This window comes from Parasteatoda tepidariorum, chromosome 3 (genome assembly GCF_043381705.1).
Source record: "Parasteatoda tepidariorum isolate YZ-2023 chromosome 3, CAS_Ptep_4.0, whole genome shotgun sequence".
NCBI classification, from domain to species: Eukaryota; Metazoa; Arthropoda; class Arachnida; order Araneae; family Theridiidae; genus Parasteatoda; species Parasteatoda tepidariorum.
In genome coordinates, this window is record NC_092206.1 from 8,513,560 (window position 1) to 8,533,703 (window position 20,144).

The 20,144-nt window shown below is 28.0% G+C and overlaps 1 protein-coding gene across 6 annotated transcripts in view; it reads right to left on the minus strand.

Annotated features, from left to right (window-relative positions):
* Positions 1-20,144, minus strand: part of LOC107446151 (prosaposin) — a 72,318-nt gene that overhangs the window by 17,106 nt on the left and 35,068 nt on the right. For all 6 annotated transcript variants that reach the window (XM_043051478.2, XM_043051476.2, XM_043051477.2 and 3 more), the window contains exons 7-18: positions 18,383-18,496; positions 17,056-17,112; positions 16,838-16,894; positions 16,544-16,597; positions 15,474-15,566; positions 12,948-13,007; positions 12,460-12,516; positions 10,384-10,612; positions 6,760-6,878; positions 5,601-5,781; positions 4,007-4,110; positions 1,243-1,405 (exon numbers count right to left, since the gene is read on the minus strand). In XM_043051478.2, coding sequence (XP_042907412.1) covers positions 1,243-1,405; positions 4,007-4,110; positions 5,601-5,781; positions 6,760-6,878; positions 10,384-10,612; positions 12,460-12,516; positions 12,948-13,007; positions 15,474-15,566; positions 16,544-16,597; positions 16,838-16,894; positions 17,056-17,112; positions 18,383-18,496 — 1,288 coding nt within the window. The remainder of the gene's footprint in view (positions 1-1,242; positions 1,406-4,006; positions 4,111-5,600; positions 5,782-6,759; positions 6,879-10,383; positions 10,613-12,459; positions 12,517-12,947; positions 13,008-15,473; positions 15,567-16,543; positions 16,598-16,837; positions 16,895-17,055; positions 17,113-18,382; positions 18,497-20,144) is intronic.

Sequence of the window (20,144 nt, forward strand, 5' to 3'; positions counted from 1 at the left end):
AATGCTCCAAACATTTTGGGAACTTGTATTTGCAGAAACTTTTAGAACACATCCATTATCCAGCAAAAAGAATTTTCAAATGAAATTAGTGTTGCCATTTAGGTATATTAAATAAAGTGTTTTTTTTTTTTTTTAATATCTCAAGTGCTTGTAGTTTTCCTCGTATGCAACGAGTTCAAAAATCACTGCTTAATTCGTATATTTTTTATTAGAGTATTTGTTTAAATTAATATCAAAGAAGCCTAGATGTTAGGGGACGCAAACAAATACTTAATTGAGTAAAAAGCTAACATGTTCAAACTCTGACGAATCATTATCAAGGCCACTCTTAGTAAAGATTGAATTAAAATCTTTAAAGCTAGTTATTGGTTCTTTTAAATTTACTTCAACTATGATTCACCTCAATAATGATTCTTCAGATTTTGATAATTCTCCTCCCCTTAAATATTAAGTTGCAATCCCTGTTGACTATTTAATATTAGTTTTGAAATACCTTTTGAAAAATATATATTAATGACTGGGATTACCGAATCTTTGTTTACATTGCATAATTGTCAGGTGTTTTTAAATTAAGTTTAGTATTAAGAAGCTAAAGAAGCTAATTTCCTCACTGCAATAACTGTTGTTTTTAATTTTCCTTTTCAGGAACTTGTAATCAAACAATTATATATTTTTTTTACCTGTCTAAATTCTAAAGTTACAAAATAATCTTTCAAATATTTTAGGAGAAATCAAAAAAATTTCAAAAACTGAAAGTGTCTCTTGCATTATTTTGGGGTAGTGTATGTTATCTAGTAGGAAAAAAAATTTATCAACTAAAATATTTGCATCAAATGGAATTGAATAACAGAAATCAATGAAATTAAATAAAATATTTAGGTACAACTGATTTTTGTTTTAAAAAATTTCTGTTTTTTGACAAGTTTCACACAGTGATAACTAAAAGCATATACAGCAAAGCATTTTTAAAGTTAAATGTCTCGAAAGAAATCTATAAGAAAAGATTTACTCTCTATTTTCATTATTGAGCACTGGAAAAAAATTTATAATTTATTCATTAACATGTTATACAACATTAATTTGTTATTTGAACTATATTTATAATTCAGACATGTAAAAAGTATACTTCAATTTCTTTAGATGTAAATCAGCATGAGACTAAAGATTGTTTAATTAAAAGTAAAAAATAATTTCAAAAATAATTTATAACTGATAAAAAAAGAGAACTTAAGAAATAAATACCTGAGCACAATTTGAGAGCAGGACAAATGTTATTTGGTTGCAACTCTTGTTCTAAGATATCAATGAGAGCATCAATGTTGGAATTGAGAAAATTAGTGCAATCATCTCGCATGCTTTGAGGTAGAACATTGCAACCTTGATCCAACAGATCTTTTAACTTTTGCTAAAACAAAAAAATTTAGAATAAATTCATCTATCGAGTGCAAGTGCAAAATAAAGTTGTGGAAAGAAATTTCATTATACAAATTGAGGTAGAATATTACAACCTTGATCCAAAAGATCTTTTAACTTTTACTAAACAAAAAAATTTTGAATAAATTCATCTATCGAATGCAAGTGTAAAATAAAATTGTGGAAATTTACAAATGGTAAAAAAATATTGTACAAATGCAACAAGCTTATTGAAGAAAATTTTCCATTTAATTTTTACCTATCAACACAGAAATATTTGTGATCAAATTTAACAAACATAGTCATAGTAGAATTTTTTTCTTTTTTTTTTCAAAATGCTAAATGCACAGAAATGATAAAATGAAATTTTCGAAGAATTCAGGCAACGTAGAACTCATTCATTACCTATTGCATCTTATTCTACTTAGAAGGCAAGAAATGAAGATTTAACAAATTTTTACATAACCAGGGGTGAGTGTGGGCCCAACTCAAAAATCCAGAAAATTTCTTGAGTAAAATCATTCAAAAAATTAATATCTTTATAAATTTAAATCATTGAAATATTCAAAATATGATATTCTAAATGAATTATATGCAGCATAATATAAATGAATAATTATGCGTAGGTTTACTTTCATCTCTAATCACATTTATTATTCTACCAGAAAAAATATTTACAAATGAAAGAGAAGCCACGTATAAATTACAGTTTTAATATTTTTAAATAAAATATACAAGTGATATAAATGTATAAATGATTATTATAAAAAATCATTTATACATTTATATCACTTGTATATATAAATGTGATTAATGATTTCTTGAAACTTCTGGACTTTGGATTTCCGGAAACTTTCGGATCACAGTGAGCGAAAAATCCAGATTTTTTCCGGATCATGATGCATAACTTTATTGAAACAGTATAAAATGGTATAGCATAAATTAACAGATTAGAACAACTGTCCAAAGGCAAACAAAGTGGGTCTCTTAGAGCCAGGTCAGGTGGTCTCTTAGAGTCAGGTGGTCACTCAAATCGGGTTTCATATTTCCCTGATTTCACCAAGTTTTTCAGGTAAAAATCTCCAGGTCAGAGTGTTTTTTTCCCCTCCCCACAAAGCGTAGAAGGGGTGCTAAACCCCCAAGAAAGGTGCCAACATTCTAAAGTTTTTTTAAAATTAAAAATGTTATTTTTTTAATGTATAATCTTGAAAAAATAATTAGATTAGATTTATTATAACAAAATAGGTTCCGTTTTTCTTTTTTTTTAACTTTTCATGCTTTGTACAACATTAATTTTTAATAAATTAAGATAGATGTGGAAAAAATAATATGTTTAGCTAGTAGAAAATATTGTTTTTATAGAATACAAAATGTTTTCATATACTGTTTCAAGGATAGGACAATGATGGGTTTAGTTTTGCATATACAGTATTAACATATCATAAGCTTTTATATAATCCATTTTGTGTGACACAATACATAATTAAATAAACAACAACAAGCCAATGCACGATCCCACACCTTTACCTCACCAAAGGTATCTATCAGAAATATGTTCGCAATCAGAGAGACAAGAGTAATTGGGGAAGGTCTGAGAAACATTCCTGAGGATGATCTGAAGACACGCCATCACAATTCTAATCCCTCGCAAAGGGGATGGCTCCCATGCTTTGATATCCCAACGGCCTGCTTGCAGGAGCAGTCGAGCAATTTACGGTAGAAAAATTCGTTGCAAAAACTAAAGTAATATTTTTTTACACTTTAATTTTTCCATTCAGAGGTTTCTCCTGTGACGTCATTTCCATAGCCATTGCTGATGTCTCATCGGCGATGTGACATCATCATGTTGACCACCATGACATCATTATTCAACTAAAGAACTCCCATAAATGTATTGAACTAACACAAGTGTGATTTATCTTATGGTGGTCAGTTGAAATGTTGACACTGTGGTTGTAAATGTTGGCTTTTTCGAAGGGTGCTGATGCACTGAGGGAAATATATCTTATTAGTTTTTGAAATGTTTTTCTTGTAAAGAACTTACTTATATTTTCCACCAAATTAAAGAATTTTTTATTACTTTTATTGGGACTTTGTTACTTATTTGAAATCATTCAAGTAATACAATAGCTCAAGATTGTTTGTTTTGATCATGCAGTAAATCCACTGCCAGCCAGGCGCTCTGCTTTACATTAGCGATATTTTCCGGCCGGTTCAATTTACATAACCGCCCAACAGAGTTTAACGAGAACTAATACCGTACACCCTCAGTCCCGACGCAGACTGAACATCTAAGTGGTCACCAAAACTACTTACTGGCCGCAACCACTGATGCTTGACTTCGATGTTCTAGTCGGAACCATGTTTTTACAATCATTCTACTGCTGGACCAGTCATTGCAAAAATTTGAAACTGCTTTTATTTCAAAATAAAGCATGTGCTTTGCTCATTAAGTTACCTGGCTTTCCAGAATTGTTTCACTTGATTGGCTTGCATGGTTTTCTTGTGCGAGCATATGCAAGTATTAGAGCAATAAAATTTTATCCTTTGCTGTGTAGGAAATTAATATAAAATGGTAGGGAAAAAAACTTACTTTCGTAGCAGGGTCACTAAGTTGCTTTTCCACTTCATTCATTGCATCTTTACACAAATCACAGAAAGGACCTTCTTTTTTCACATCAATTATTTGTTTCAATTCTAAAACAAATAAATATTCAATAAACAAGAACTTTTTTCTTAAAAATCAATACACTCTTATTTTACACAAAATTGATCAAAAACTATGTCTTGATGTTAAGATGGAATGAGACCAGCAAAAAAAAAAAAGGATAGATATTATTTTTAAAGTTCAAAATACTTATGAATTCCTTTAAATAACAAAATTTTCTAAATGTAAACACCTTAAACTATGTTTATTTTCTAACTTTTGTCACCACTTTAAAACATTTTCCTGAAACTATGACTTTTGCTGAATAATTTTATCAAATTTCCTTGATGCTTGTTACAGGCTGCAAAAATTTGATTACTAATGTCTCATTCATATACTTAATAAAATAAGAAACTCGATATTAAATTTAACAATTTTTTTTTATCACACACACACATATACTGGGTTGAGTTAATGTCATTGTATTTTTTTTCTATAATTTTACAGTCATATATTTATATAAAGGTTAATCAATGATATGTTCTTCTGTTATTGTTCGGACAGCTTCACAATTCCACGTTCGTAGAAGGACCTACGAAAAACTTATGAGGGTGTTGATTAGCCTCATCAGAAGTTAACATTATTCCAAGCAAGGAGTTTTGAAGAAAGCAAAACAAGTGAAAGTTTGGCCATGTAAGGTCAGATGAGTATCCAAGCTCCAATTACTTTAGGCTAGTCTCCAAAGATGTATGTGGTCTCGCATTGTCGTAATTGTGGTGTCGATTGACGAGCTCAAGTGGTTTCTCAATAATATATTTGTTTAATCTCTTTAGTTACCTACAATTGATTGTTTCATTCTTTGGTTGGAGTTCAAGAAACACCACATCCTTCCAATCTCACCACACCGAGAGTATAACCTTTCTCTAATGAAATTCTGGTTTTGAAGACATTGATGGCTATTTTTCACTACAGTACTAAAACTGTCTGAACACCACATTGTTCTAAACAATCTTTTTCGCGTTACCAACTACCATTTGTTAAATGAAAGGTAATTTTCTTCACATTTCATGAGCATATTACATATGTTTACTCGTACGGTCATATTAAATTACATTCTTCAAATTCATGAGAAATGGAAATTTTGAGCTCGCTTACGTGACTCTAGATGGCTGCAGATTAACAGATGGGTAATCAAACACTTTACCCAGTTTTTTACTAGCTTGATGCATGTTTTTCTTTCTACGGAAATAAAACAGTTAAATAACGCTTATGTTCCACATGCTATGATAGTTTCCTGATTTTTTTCAGAATGATAAAATTTCCTGACATCACATAGTTATTATGTTTACTTGTTAATGAAAAATAAAAAAGACTGCTAAAAATAACTATAAGAAATAGTAGGTAAAGCATTATAACTACGGTAGTATAAAAGCAATTCAAAAAGATATGTCACTTCTACTGAAATGTAAGCTAAAACAAGATGGACTGTTATAGAAGAAAATGATGTATTTTTAGTCTAAAAACAGTTATATTTACTTACCATTTCTTTTGTCATTTAATGCGCAAGCTTTAACATTTGAGCACAAATCTTCAAATGATACTCCCTCAGCAATAGCATACTGCATTCTCATTGAGTATTTCTGAGTTATTCTGGCACAGTGATCTGGGTACTCTACCATCCATTTACCACACACTTCTCCAATAGTATGTCGAACACCATCCTAAGATTAAGTTCAGAATTCACAATTTCACTTTAAAATGTTCTAACTTAAATATATGCTACATTAAGAACCGAAAATGATTTCCTTTTTTAAAATCAGTAAGAAAGTTAGCTAGTGCTAAAAAATACTAATAGCAAAGCCAAGGTGAACGCTAGTGTTTTTTTTTTAAGGCGGATGTGCATTTTGTGATGCAGAACACATAATTATAACTGTGTGACATATAGCAATAAAATGATTACTGAATGGTTAATATGAAATATTTATACTCATAAGAAAGTTCAAATAATTCTGTTTTACATTCTTTTGCTACTATGAGTGTTGTTTTTTTTAAGTACAAGTCTTAATATATATAAATCATGATTAAACAGAATAAAATAAATATTATAAATTTAATTTTGTAAGTTTTTTTATAAAATTGGAAATTTGGCCTTATGTCCTAAGTTAGCCCATATATACATTAAACTAAAAATATTGATGTAAGATAAATTAATAAAATATTAACAAAATTTTATTGGTAGAACATTCAACCCATAATAATAAAAATTACATTTCTCAGATCCTCAGTAATATTTGAAAAATAAAATTTTAGATGAAAAGAAAGCATTCGTCAAAGACAATTTAATAATTAATGCTATATAACAGCAAAATACAGCTTTGGACTGTTAGCAACTAGGTTTGCGCATGTTTTTACAAAATTAACAGGGTTGAAGGATTATTTAAATTGTAATTTAAAGCTCTTTTTTTTAAAAAAAAAAAAAAAGATCAGTTCAAATAATTAAAAAAAAAATCCTAAATCTTTGTTTTACATAAATAAAATGATTTATTTGGCGGAAAAAATTATATAATTCAATATGGATGAATGTTACATTTATGATATTTTTTATAATAATATGTTACATTAATGATAATTTCTACAATAACTTTCATTTCAAAAGATATGGCACATTTTCAGCAATATCATTCAAAAGAGATAATTACCTTACTCTTATCACCAGCCAGATCAGTTTCTAGGTAGAAAGAAAATGCTTTACACAGGGCACATTCAGTATCTTGCTCCAATATAGGATGGACAAATTTCTCCAGAGGGAGAAGAGGCTCTGTGAAAGGAAGAAAACAAAATCATTTAATTCAGAATAAATGTTTTCAAACATGCAAAACATATAACTTAGCTCCAAACTGCACAGATTTCATATTTTTAAGCAAGTTTTACAGTTTAACTATGTTCCAAATCTAGTTTTTAAACATATAATTTCTTTTAATTGCACAAATTGTTACTGTTCAATTATGCAAATAATCCAATAAAACTGTTTTACATTTAATACAATTAAAGTAAAAGCAAACTGCACTGTATTTAACTTTGTTCCAAACACATTCATTTAGGTTTAACATGTATGGCATATTAATAATAAGTACATAATATGATGTTTTTGCTCTATAAGAAATCAAAATTCTACTTTATTCTATTAACCCTCAAAGCATTGAGCACCTAGGTAAACCTGTACAAAAATTTCTTGCAGCCAACTACTTTCCCATTCAATAACATCTGGAAACCAATTTTTTGATGCAGAATAGTCCACAACTGAAAGTTAGGAAAAAGCTGGAGCTTAGAGTTATTTGAACAGTATTAGCTTATAAAATTTTTCTTGGTTAGATTTTCAAGTAAAATGCATAGGAAAATAGACTCATCTGACAAAAGATTCATTAATGATATTAAAAAATTTTATATTCTTGTGTTTAGTTTTATGGAATTTCTTGAAAAAAAAATTAAAAATCAAAAAATATTTCTCGCAAAAATGTTTATTTATATTGTAAGTCAAAGCAAATCTGCACAACATTGAAAAATTTGTCACTATCTACATAAATATAGGATTGCTTTAAAAACTTTTTCTCGTAATTGCTACAAACTATTCATCTATACATATAAAAAGTTCTTTTTTTTGTTAGGTTGTATAATTTTTTATTACTGAATCAATTAACTAACAAAATAACTTGAAATAACTATGGGATAGTATTAAACTTACTTTTTTATTTTATGTCTGAGAATTTTAATGTAAAAACCTATCATAAAAAAAATCTGTATTATGGAATAAGCCCATTACTAATAAGTGCATCACTTAATTTGTTAAAGCATATATCATGAATTTAAAATAAATAAAAATAAATAAAAGAAGAAATATCGGAACAAGTTTGTTGCAATATTTAAATAATTATTATCAACTGATCAAAAATTAATAATCTACACAATAAAAAAAAGGTCATTTCATTCACTGGTTAAAAGGTAAATAACAAAGGTTAACTGATTTGGATAACAATAAAGAATTAAGGAAAGGGGAAGAAAAAATGAAAAAGGAAGCGATAACTGTTATATTCACTGATATAAACGAAAGACGTATCTATATCAGTAATAAACAAAATGAGAACAATTAATGATATAACCAAAAAGGTTAACGAATTATAATAAATTTATCAAATTAGATAAAAAATATGGGTCAAGGTCATGTTAAGATAGCCTGTCTCAGTTTATATACAAGTTAAACCTTTTGCTTACAAGTTAACCTTTTTTTTAATTTTAAAATACATAAAGTTCAAGTTTTTAAAATCCACTCCTTTTTTTATAAAAAATAGATTTTAAATCATTATGAATGCATCAAGAAATGGAAGATTTCCTATAAATAAAAAAAAATTATGTAATAAATCTGGGGGGTTAATGTTCTACATTTGAATACTCTAGATCAATATTTTTAAATTAATGCTCTTCTTTTTCCATACTACTTTTCTGAAAATCTATTCTTGAAATGAGATTCAAATTTAAATAAATATTCTTTCCAGCTCATAAAAACCCAACATTATAACTTAATGAATAAAAGATAAAGGTTTTAAAAACATGTCCTTTTAACAGTTTAAAGCTTACTTTTTAAAATGATTATTTTCAATTTATTTTTGTAAATTAAGATATGATACATTGCATCAGAACTGGTAAAGTATTACAAAATCACGTTCTTGAAATATGAATTAAATATTCGTCAGTAATAGTAAGAGATATTAAGATATTATTGAGAGGAAAAAAAAACAAAACACTAATCCGAATGATTGTTTGATCTATGTGATTATCACTAACATTAATATCATTCATAATATCAAACATATTTCAATTTTGCATTTTAATATTGCAGATAAATATTGAAAGACACTAAACTTGACTTCAGATTATATTTCAAGGGGGAATTAAACTTAATTCATAACTTAAATCTTCCATATCCTTACAATAAATATCTTTCCAATGATAATATTTTAATAACTTTATATGCTTTGAAAATGTCTTAATTCAGATTTTTTTAAGTTTACTACTAACATCATTTTAAATTATTTTGCCAGTTAATTGATTCACTAATAAAAAATTATACAACCTAAAAAAAAAAAAATTTTAATTTATAGATGAATGAGTATGCAGAGATTAAGAGAAAAAGCTTGGAAAGCAATCCTAAATTTATGTTAAGATAGTGACAAATTTTTCAATGTTTTGCAGATTTTCTTTGACTTACAAGATAAATAAACATTATTTGCAAGAAACATTTTATTTGATTTTTAATCTACATTCTGAAAGATTGCCATAAATATGTATATCAGGAAAAAAATTCAAGAAATACAATAAAAAGAAACAAGAATACATACATTTTTTAATATCATTAATGTATCTTTTGTCAGGAGTTATGGTGGAAAAATAACAAAATAATGTTGTAAAGGTCATAATTAATGCAAATTTGTCTACAAATTTGCACAAATATGATCTCAAGAAAATAGGATTTCCATAAAATGTTGGCAGAGACATACATTTTGGAAACAAACTTATCATATGATATAAAATCAGGCTTTTCAGAGACGCTTACAATTACTAGCAATGATTTTGAATAGCATTTTATGTTATACTCAAAGATTTTTTTAAAGAAAGCTTTAAAATTTGTAGTCTTTTCTTTAAATTATTATTTTGGTTTACTCGCTACACAACCAAACATTTGACAAAAAATATAAATCTACAGTAAATTATAAAGTATAGTAAAAAAATATAGATTTCGAAATTTAAAATAACAAGTTTAGGTTTGAACCAAAGATCAATGGCAGTATTTCTCTTTACAGAAAAATCTCTGAAAATCATGAGTGGTTTATTTAATTTTATTTTAAAATACATGTGCAAATGTAAGGTCAGAAAAACTATGCTTTCTAAAATTCTGTAGATTAGCAATTTTAAAAGATAATATTTTGTATCATAAAAGAGAAGAAAAAAGGTTAATAAAAAAAAATAATAACGAAAAAAAAATAGGTCATCATGGAAAAGTCTAACAATTTTTATAAATGGAATACTTAGAACACAAAAATAATACTTAACAAACAAAACTGCATTACGAGAAAAATAAAAACTTAAATTTGAATAATTTTACATTGTAAATTTTTTATCACAATTATTTAGTTATAGTTTAGTTATCAAATAATTAGTTAATAGTTTAATCATAAATTTTTTTTATCACAATTATTATCACAATAATTTATATCTCCCACCAACACAACATCATTCAATCAAAGTCTTCATATATTAATAGGGCTTACGGAAGATATCATTGGTTTCTTTCATTTCTTTTTTGGTCAGAACATTGGCAGGAAAGAGCTTGACAAGAGGAATGATGTCCTCTTTGGTGATCTTTTGAGCTGGTTGAAGCTTAAATAGTGGAACTTTTCTACGGGGCTCAAATGCAGGAATGACTTTTACAAGTGGTGTCATTTTAGAGCATGAGTCATTACCACAAAGTCCAATAAGAGTACACATTCCTTTGGTATCCTGAAAATAGCAAAGAATGCACCTCATTCTCAAATATGTATGCTGGGAAAATATTTTGAAATTTTGTTACAATAAAAACAAAACAAATAAGAAAAAAAAGATGGATTTTTTTTTCCAAGAAAAAAGATAAGTTTAGAAACAAATTTTTATTTTTTTTATTTTATTATTAACTAAACTCAGAGGCGCGACAGCTCTCGAGGGTCAAGGCCTACTGTGCCCATCTCAGTTTTCTTCACCTTGGGCTCTGGGGTACAGGAGCAGATGTTCCGGTCAGGTGGTCAGTCGAACGCGGAACCCCCAGTGTTTAGTTTCCAAGCATGCTTGGTACTCATTTATCGATTCAACGAAGGGGTGAAAGGCTGAGTCAACTTTGCCCGGCCCGAGGATCGAACCAGGGACCTGCGGCACGCCAGCGCGGAGCGCTACCGCTCAGCCACCGGGCGTCATTTTAGTATTGTACACTGTAAAAAGATAATCCTTTTTTTTTTTAAAGAGGGGCTTTAATGGCCTTTACAGTAAATACAGTATTGTAATTATAATAAAAATTTAACTCCATAGATAATGTTGGAAGATAAGAAGAAAAAAAGACTATCTAATTTAAATAGAGTAGAATATATTTTAAATTGATCAACTACAAATTATTGTACAATACAGAACCCGTTATCCGGAAATCAGAAAACCGGAAAACCAAAAAACCGGAACGAAATCCGATTAGTTTTCCCGTCATTTTAAAAAAAAAAAAAAATTTTTTTTTTTTCCTCATAAGATTTTAGAATTTTTCGTTCTTTTTTGAAAGATATTTACCTTACCATCATTTTGGAAATAATCATTAGTGTATTACTTCATTGTTTTTTCTTCTTTTTAAGATTATTTCCAATTTTTTTTCTTTTTTAGTTGGGGTTTAACTATAAAAAAAAAACAGCTTTTTGTAGCGATTCAGAAAACCGGAAAAAAAAAACAGTTATCGGGAATATCGATGGTCCCGATCGTTCCGGATAATCGGTTCCCTACTGTACTATTATTTAACTTCATTATCAAAAACATTTTTTTTTCTCCAATGAACGTAAATTTCTATCACTTTCACCAAAATCTTAATAAACAGAATATAATTTTACATAGAATATCCTCTAGCGATTTATTTTTTTAAAATGAGTGTCGAAGAAAAAGAGGAGGAAAGAAAATTTAGTTAAGTTTTTCATACATGTTTGTTTGATTTATTTAAAGCTTTAAATATACAATAAAATTTTGAAATATTTCAATTCTGTAAATTAAAAAAAAGCTTACATAATCAAATTTAATGAAGAATAACTAATGTTTGAAGTAGAATTATTTATCCTAGCAGAACAACTAATGTCCAAGACATGATGAACATTTGAAATGCTATTAACATACATTTACACATAATTTAATTTGATTTGCTACATAATTTAACTTCTTTTGCAAAATAAAATTATTTTTCATTTAAAAATACAGCACTAGTTAAAATGGTGAGAATGGTTTATTTTCCATGATAGCTGCAGAACATTTGTAATGATTAGAAGTTTTGTTTCGGAACATTAAATGTAATACTGCTCCTGGTTTTCTATTTAAGAATACAAAAAATATATAGTAAGCATCATTTAAAATCAGTGAAGAAATTCATTCATAGAAACCTCAATAAGCAAATCCTTATTTTTTTAAAAAGAAGTTTGAAAACTTTCTTTTATAAGCAAATGAATATTTTAGGATAAAAAGCTATTAAAAATAACATTTCAAAAACTAAAACAACTTTTAAATGCCAAACATAAAATAATTTACACAACAAAATTAAACAAGAAGCAATAAGAAACCCAGATAATTCAACTTACCAATTTTCTGATGTAATCAAAGAGCTTGTCATAATAATTATTGACAAATGAGGTGCACTAAAAACAAAAAATGTACATAAGTACATCATTCTAAATCAGCTAAAGAAAAAGTATTTTAAATTTAAAAAAAAAAGAGTTCTTGGAGAAAAAAAAAAGAGAATATTTTAAGAACTTAGAAAACTGTGAAAAATAAAAAAAAAGACAAAAAAAAAAAAAAAAAAAAAAAAAAAAAAAAAAAAAAAAAAAAAAAAACCTATAAGTGTGTAAAAAAATAATAATAATAATAAAAAAGATTAAAAAGAAGAATTAAAAAAAGGATTAAGAAAAAAAGACAGTTTTGAAAATCAAAATTTAAATTAAGAGTTTCAGAATTCTGCTTTCAAAATCTTCATGTTCGAGACTTATCCAGCATGAATTAATAAGAACTTACCACAAAAACAATATATAACCAACAATTAATAATCTAGTTAAGTATATAGAAAAAATACCTTTGTTGAAAATGATCCAGTGTGTTTGCAGAAGTTCAATAAGGCAGTTCTAAATTCTTCCTGCAAATAAAAAANAAAAAAAAAAAAAAAAAAAAAAAAAAAAAAAAAAAAAAAAAAAAGCCATTATTAAAGCCTGAGATTTAAAAAAAAATATATTGTAATCAAAACTTTGGAAAATGTTCATCAATTCAACATTAAATAAAATGTCTTTGTATAAATGTTCAAAATACCAGTAATTGATTTTTCCCAAAATGTAACATTATCAATCTTAAGTGAGAGAACAATGACTGTTTGTAGTGTACTTTGTGTAACAAAATTAATCAAGATATTATAAACAAACTTCACTTTCAACATTTTCTCTCTTTTATGTCTAAAACTAGCTCCTAAAATAGTCTTGAAAAAAATATGGGAAACATAAACTCTTAAACATCAAAATTGGGTAACAGTAATCAAGTAAGTGGCTCTATCTCAAGGTTGCTACCCAAAGCTGGAAAAAAAAATTTTTGAGTTTTCCCTGTACACATTATACATAATATACTAAGAGGAACACAACATTGACTGTGCTCTTGTTGGCTATATTGGGCTAACTATATTTATTAGTTTTAATTGCAGGAAAAACTTATAGAAAAAAAAAAAAGGAACGGCTGAACATCACTTAACACATTCGCTGCCACTAAAAATGATATTTCAATCCTCAGAAGCCGGATTACAAAACAGGGTTTTAATGTTCCTTATATTTTACTAGGAAAACCTGAAAAACTAAGAAATATATTATTTTCCTGTTTCGAGAGCGTTTTTTTTCCCGACGCTCTGGAGCGTCAGTGGCACACAGACTCAACCTGTCTTCGTGAGTGCCATTGAAGCTCCAGCGGGTCTGATCAATATTCTCAGAAATTACTGGCATATTGCATAAAATAGCAGCTTAAAAGGAATAAATCGGACTACCATTCAAGTATATGTAGTACCATTTATGAAATAATACTGAAAATATTTACAAATAATAAGCACAATATACAGATATTGGCAGTCACATAAAAAAATTCAAACAAAAGTTTTGAAAACCAACCACAAAAAATAAAAAAATAATGCTTGACTAGCGTGCTGAAACAACCTCTCCGTTCAACTACCAAAGCCACACTAACGCAGAGCATATAACTTATCATAGTCGACCGACACGCTTGCGCATCGTCAGCACAGCAGAAGGTGCCGCTCTGATGCGCTAGTGCGTCGGTGGCAGCGAACGTGTTAAATAATGCTAATAGCATTAAATGAAATAGTTTAGTATTGCTGAAATATCATGCTTAAATATCCCATAGATTAGACTTTAAGAGGTCATGATTTTTTAAAAGATGAAAATAAAAAACAAAATTCCCTGTTATTTTAGGTGATTTTTAAATTCCCTGTATTTTTAACATTTTCTCTGTTTTTCTTGTGAAGTGGGAACACTGTTTCTGTCATTACAGTTTTATCCTCACTTAAAGTCTATGTTGAAACTAAAAATCTCTGCTTTATATCCACGTCTTTATGGGTTCTTTGTTTCCGCCTCTCACTTCCGATTTAAAAACCTAAATGCTCATACCAATAAATTTGACAAGCCTGTTTTTTTCAATATGTTTAGCTGCTGCAACATAATGTTTCCAAGCTTTAGATAACAACAGTTTCATGTCTAAGCTTGATAGTTTAAAGTGATTTCTTCAACCTCATCACAACTTAGACAAATCTTAACAACTTAGACTTTTTTTTAAAAACATAAGTGTTTATAATTTTTTTTAAAACATAAGTGTTTATGACACAAGTGTCTCCTATAAAATACGAAGCATATGATAAGTTTTATGATAAAGCTTACATGCATAGCTGCCAACATTGATAGGAAAAAATCCAGTAGATTTTACGAAATGATATGAACTTCATGATAATTGTTGCATGATGTACTAAATATTTTACACATAGGAAATTTCAGGGATCTTTACAGTCATCAAAACAGAAAAATTGCAATATTGTCCAGTTCACGGTTTTGATCGCTCTTGTGTTGCTAATAACAGTCAAGTGTATACATGGCAACATTGTGTGTGATCGAGAATGAGTAGCAACAGCGCGAGGAGGTGGATAATGTTGCAATCACAAGTAGCAATGTGGACCATCCATCGAAGTATGTGTGTTCAAATCATAGTGGTAATCATCATTCTGCCAAGGTAGGTGTGTTCATATCAAGTCCGAAAGTTACCAATGTGGGGATAGTAGATATGCCAATATCAACCTTCATCTGTGAAAAGGTACCCCAACATAGAATTGAGTTAACATGTATACTATTGAATTGAAATTGTAATTTTGAAGTGGCAGACACACTGCATTCTTTTTTAAAATAATTATAAAATGTACCATCATTTTACAATGTACTTCATGAATTGATGATATTTCTTAAACTTTTTACAAGCCATTGAAAATGCTAATCAAAATCACATTCGCAGAGATGACAAGAATCTGCAATAGAAACTCACATGAAGCATAAAAACTGAAACTACTTACTTCAGTAGTGTTTGTTGTCATCAAATCCTTAACGTGTTCCAAAACATGGTAACAGAATTCACAGGTCAGTTCATCTTCTACTTTTGGGTTTTCCTATTGGAAAAAGGTTAAAACATACTCTCTTAAGCACAATATTAAGAATTGTATCACACAGAATAGCCTAAGAAAATAAGTGCCAAACTACGAATTTCGAAGAAAAAAATTCGAGTAAGAAGAACAAAGAGTCAGAAGTCACAAGTTTGAAAAACCACTGAAAGAGGGAGAAAAAACTTAATTGATTCAGAAAGGAAAGTTAAAGTTTTTAAGCTCTGAAAAAAAAATTGTGTTTTCTTTCGTTTTTGACTTTTTTATTTGTTTATTTTAAAGTTTATTTCAAACATTTACAAATAATTTAAAGATAAATTTACATATTGTAAGTGCATTTATTGTGTTTGCTTTCACCCTCATTATGCAAATGTTTTTGATTGGACATTAAATATATGCTTGTATGTATAAGACAGATCAAGATTAGATATATATATAAACGTATGGAACAACTATAGCTGTTTTATGATGTTCATGTATACTCACTCTCGTGGATTGTTTTCCTTTTAAAAAGGTATGCGATGTTTCAGTTCAGTCATATTTTTTCCTTTCTTAATAAAATTCCTTACTAAGTTCAAAGATGATATTTTCATTATGCTTGGTTAACATTTTCCACAACGCACTCAACTTTTCCGGCAATAAGTTTGTACGGATGAATATAGAGTTAACAATAGCAAGATGGTTTACTGCGCCAAACAAAAACATTTTGGCGTATTCAATGTTATATAGAAATGAGATATCACTACGTTTACAAAAAGAAAGGATATTTTTAGGGAAAATAAATAAACAAAACTAGACTTAAACTACATCAGGGGTTCCCAAAATATAGACAAAGAGATCATCACTGACCAATCTGGACCACAGTAGCATTCATGACACGCTAGGTATCTGACAAACCACAGTTAATTTTTATCACATTGTAAAATTTACAGCATGAATAAATCTTACAAAATAAGCTAAAGAAATCTGTATAAAATAATGCTTACCAAATCACAGTTCTTTGTACAAACTCCAGCAGATATACATACGGTCAAGGCAGGCTATAAAATATAAAAATAAAAACAAAAAAAACTGTTTTAAATATAAATTAATAAAGTTGAAAAAAATATATAGTATGAATAACATTAATTTCCAGGAAAATCAAATTTTAAAGAAAAATAATTATGTTTACATTCTACAAGTAACAGTAGAACGTTTGCTAGTAGAGTTACTAGCTCAGTAATAGAAAAATTTCTTTTTAAAATGATTAATACATAACAATTTGGCATAATACTACTTACAGTGGCTTTTAAATAGGTATAAATATCAGGCATGTAGTGTTTAATGACCAAGTCACACTAAAAAAGAAAATATATATATATAAGCCGAAAATAAATATAGACTACTATAAAAGAGCTTTAACTAACAAAAAACTTTATAAATAGTTCACACATAATTATTAAAAAGTAAGAGACGCACTTAAACGCACATTGCAAATGGAAACATAAGAAATACTTACTAAATAAGATGGCATCTTTTGGAAACAGAATTTTTCAAGGTAATTGGCAACTTCAGACTTAAAAAAAGAGAGGGAATTATAAACTACACACATTAGCCAAAAAGAATTAAAACAATTCATTGTAATTAAATGTTACTTAGAATTTACACAAAGAGAAGAGTATAGTACATACAACATAAAATATGATATATAAAGATATTAATGTAACAGATTCAACATAGAAGAGAATAATAAAATATACTTTAATATATACTTAATTGTAAAGTTAATGAAGATCATAAAACATTTTTAAATTAGAAAAGTACTATTTAGGTTTTTGTTAAAATAGCTAAATATTAAAATAAAAATAATAATAATAATAAATAAATAAAAGTAAGCATTTTAAAGGTTTTTTGTTTTGTATAATGATTGATCTACATTTTATTTTATAACTCTGACCTTTCAATTTCTCTTCTGCCCTAACTGTTGTGACTTTTCAAACAAATATGTTATTAGGGTGTTCAAATGTTATTCAGGTTCACAAATGTTCTTCAGGGTATTCAATTTTTTATTTTGTGCTTTGTGCAAAATTTTAACTAGTATTTAAAATTAAATAGCAGCAAAAAATAAAGTTAAATACTTATATCCTTTTACATGTAATAATTGCAACTGATAATTTTTTTAGATATAAATTCTGACACCAAATATGATAATCATAGATATAATCATATGATTCTACACACTGGAAATTTTAGGAATTTTTAAGGTCAATAAAATACAATAACTTCATTACACTAATAAAATATAAATGGTTTGCAATATTTTACATTTATGATCACTCATAATTTTGAATAGTAATAGACATTTAATTCATTAAAGATAGATTAATTCTTTAAAGATTTAATTAATTAAAAAAAGAAGTTCTGAATAAAAATAAGTAAAAAATTTTAGAACAAGAAAAAAAATAATAAATAAAAAAGCTTTAAACTGATTACAATTCATTATGTATACTTATTTCAACATTTAAACAAGCAATAAAATGTGTTAACATTTTTTTGAATAGGGATTTTTTGGGAGGATTTACTCAATTTTAGGGAATTCTCAAGAATGCACAAAAACCAGGAGAAATTTTATTAAACCAGTAGACCAGGAGAAACTGGCAAAATCCTGCAGTGTTGGTAACTATGGAAAAAGTCTAAAAAAAAAGTTTCATAAACATAGGACTATCTAAGAACCTGTGCAAACCCTGCAAAAATTTTCATTTATTTGAACACTTACTTTATTAAAAAGTAAGCACTAAATAAAACACTTTTAAATAAAGAAGTTTGTAAATCAAGTTTTATCTTACTTCAGGAGTATCCTTCAAAAATCTCTGGGCATCAGTTACTAATGATTGACATTCAGCACATTTGGAAGCTTTGTCCTTTGAAAGAATTATTTCTACAATTTTCAATATACGATGCTGCAGAAGAAAAATGAAAACAAAATGTTTAGAAATAAATTAAATAACTAATACTTAAATGCAAATTTAAAAAAATTAAATCACAATTAGAATCGTCACTATAGAAAAAATATTTAAACAAAATTTGTTACAACAAATGAAAAAAACCATGAATTAGATTTTAGTTCTATTTAAAAAAATGCTAGTTCTATTTAAAAAAAATGCATGTAAATTTCTTTGATCTAAGGATAGTCAGCAATTAAGTTTTAATTAAAAGAGCACCTTTAGAGAAAATTATGCAGTTACTGTAAAAATTCGGAATTCAAATAGTTAATTTTTTACAAATATCAATACATATTTTCAATATTTACAAAAAAATTTAAAAATTACTTTTTTTAAAAAAATTAGTACATATAAAACTTAATAATAAGGTATTAGTGTAAGGATAGTTGTTTAAAATATAGCTTTAGATTTTCTTTTTTTTTGTTATACTAATTGGTTTAGAAAAAGGATTAAAATTTAGACAGCTTTACATTTTAACTCACAGTTAAAAGTTATTTACAGGATTTTTTTTTCATTTCAGTTGCCTACAATTAAACGGAAAATAAGTATGAAGACATTAAAAAATATTTTTAAAAAAATCTTCAATCATAAAAAGTGTTAACTATAACTATATAAATAAGAAACATTAATGAAGTTTTCACACACAGCCTCAGAAATTAATAAGAACAAGGGCTATTGAAATAGTTCTGATGCAAAAAAAAATAAAAATTTATAGGCTAAGGTAAAAGGTTTGATAGTAATTAGAAGATACACATAAAATATCGAAAGTAAACTGTTAACAGGGTTCGTTCTAGGCAGAGCAGGGCGTCCCATTTTATTTCATTTTATAACCGCCATTGAACAGCTGGCCCAATTCTGTTGTTCAACCCCATAGCCTTGTAATTTTGAGCCCAATCCAGATGACAAGGGAACTCCTGGATCAAGTATTGGGAGATATTTGTCTCCTCTTGCATTATATAGAGAGGAAAACCACAAAAAACTCCCATGGTTCGGCTGACGGCAAGGGTACACGAATTGTCTAATACTAAAGATATTTTATATCAGCACAGTGGTCAGTGCAGAATTTGAATCGACCAGCCATCGCTGGGATTTGTACCCAGTTCACTTGATTGGAAAGCGAGCGCTCTATCCCTTGAGCCACTACAGCATTATGGATGCCCTATGAAACCTGATTATACGCTATATTAAAGATGGGGAAAAGGTTACCAGGATTTTTTTTTTTTTTGTACATCCATGTGGTTTTCTGATGCTTTTTTGGCAGTAATAAATTGTGTTTCGGCCGTGATTAATCTTTTTTTTTAATTGATTCCCAATGGTTTTTAACATTCCAACATCTGACAAGAGGATTTTGCACTTGAGTTATAACTTCTTTGAAGCGTTTGATTCCTGACAAGATTCCATCGCAGTTTCACGTCATCTGATAATATCTGGAAGCTATTTATCACTTTAGCGACCCTTTTCACATGGTTTCTCAAATTCCACATTTTTAATATGATGTTATTACGACATTAAATTACTGACAATTCCATTGCAATTTCCCATTGATGGATAATATAAGGTCGTTGTTGGATAATGTAAGATTCTATAATGCTAGATTATGTATCGG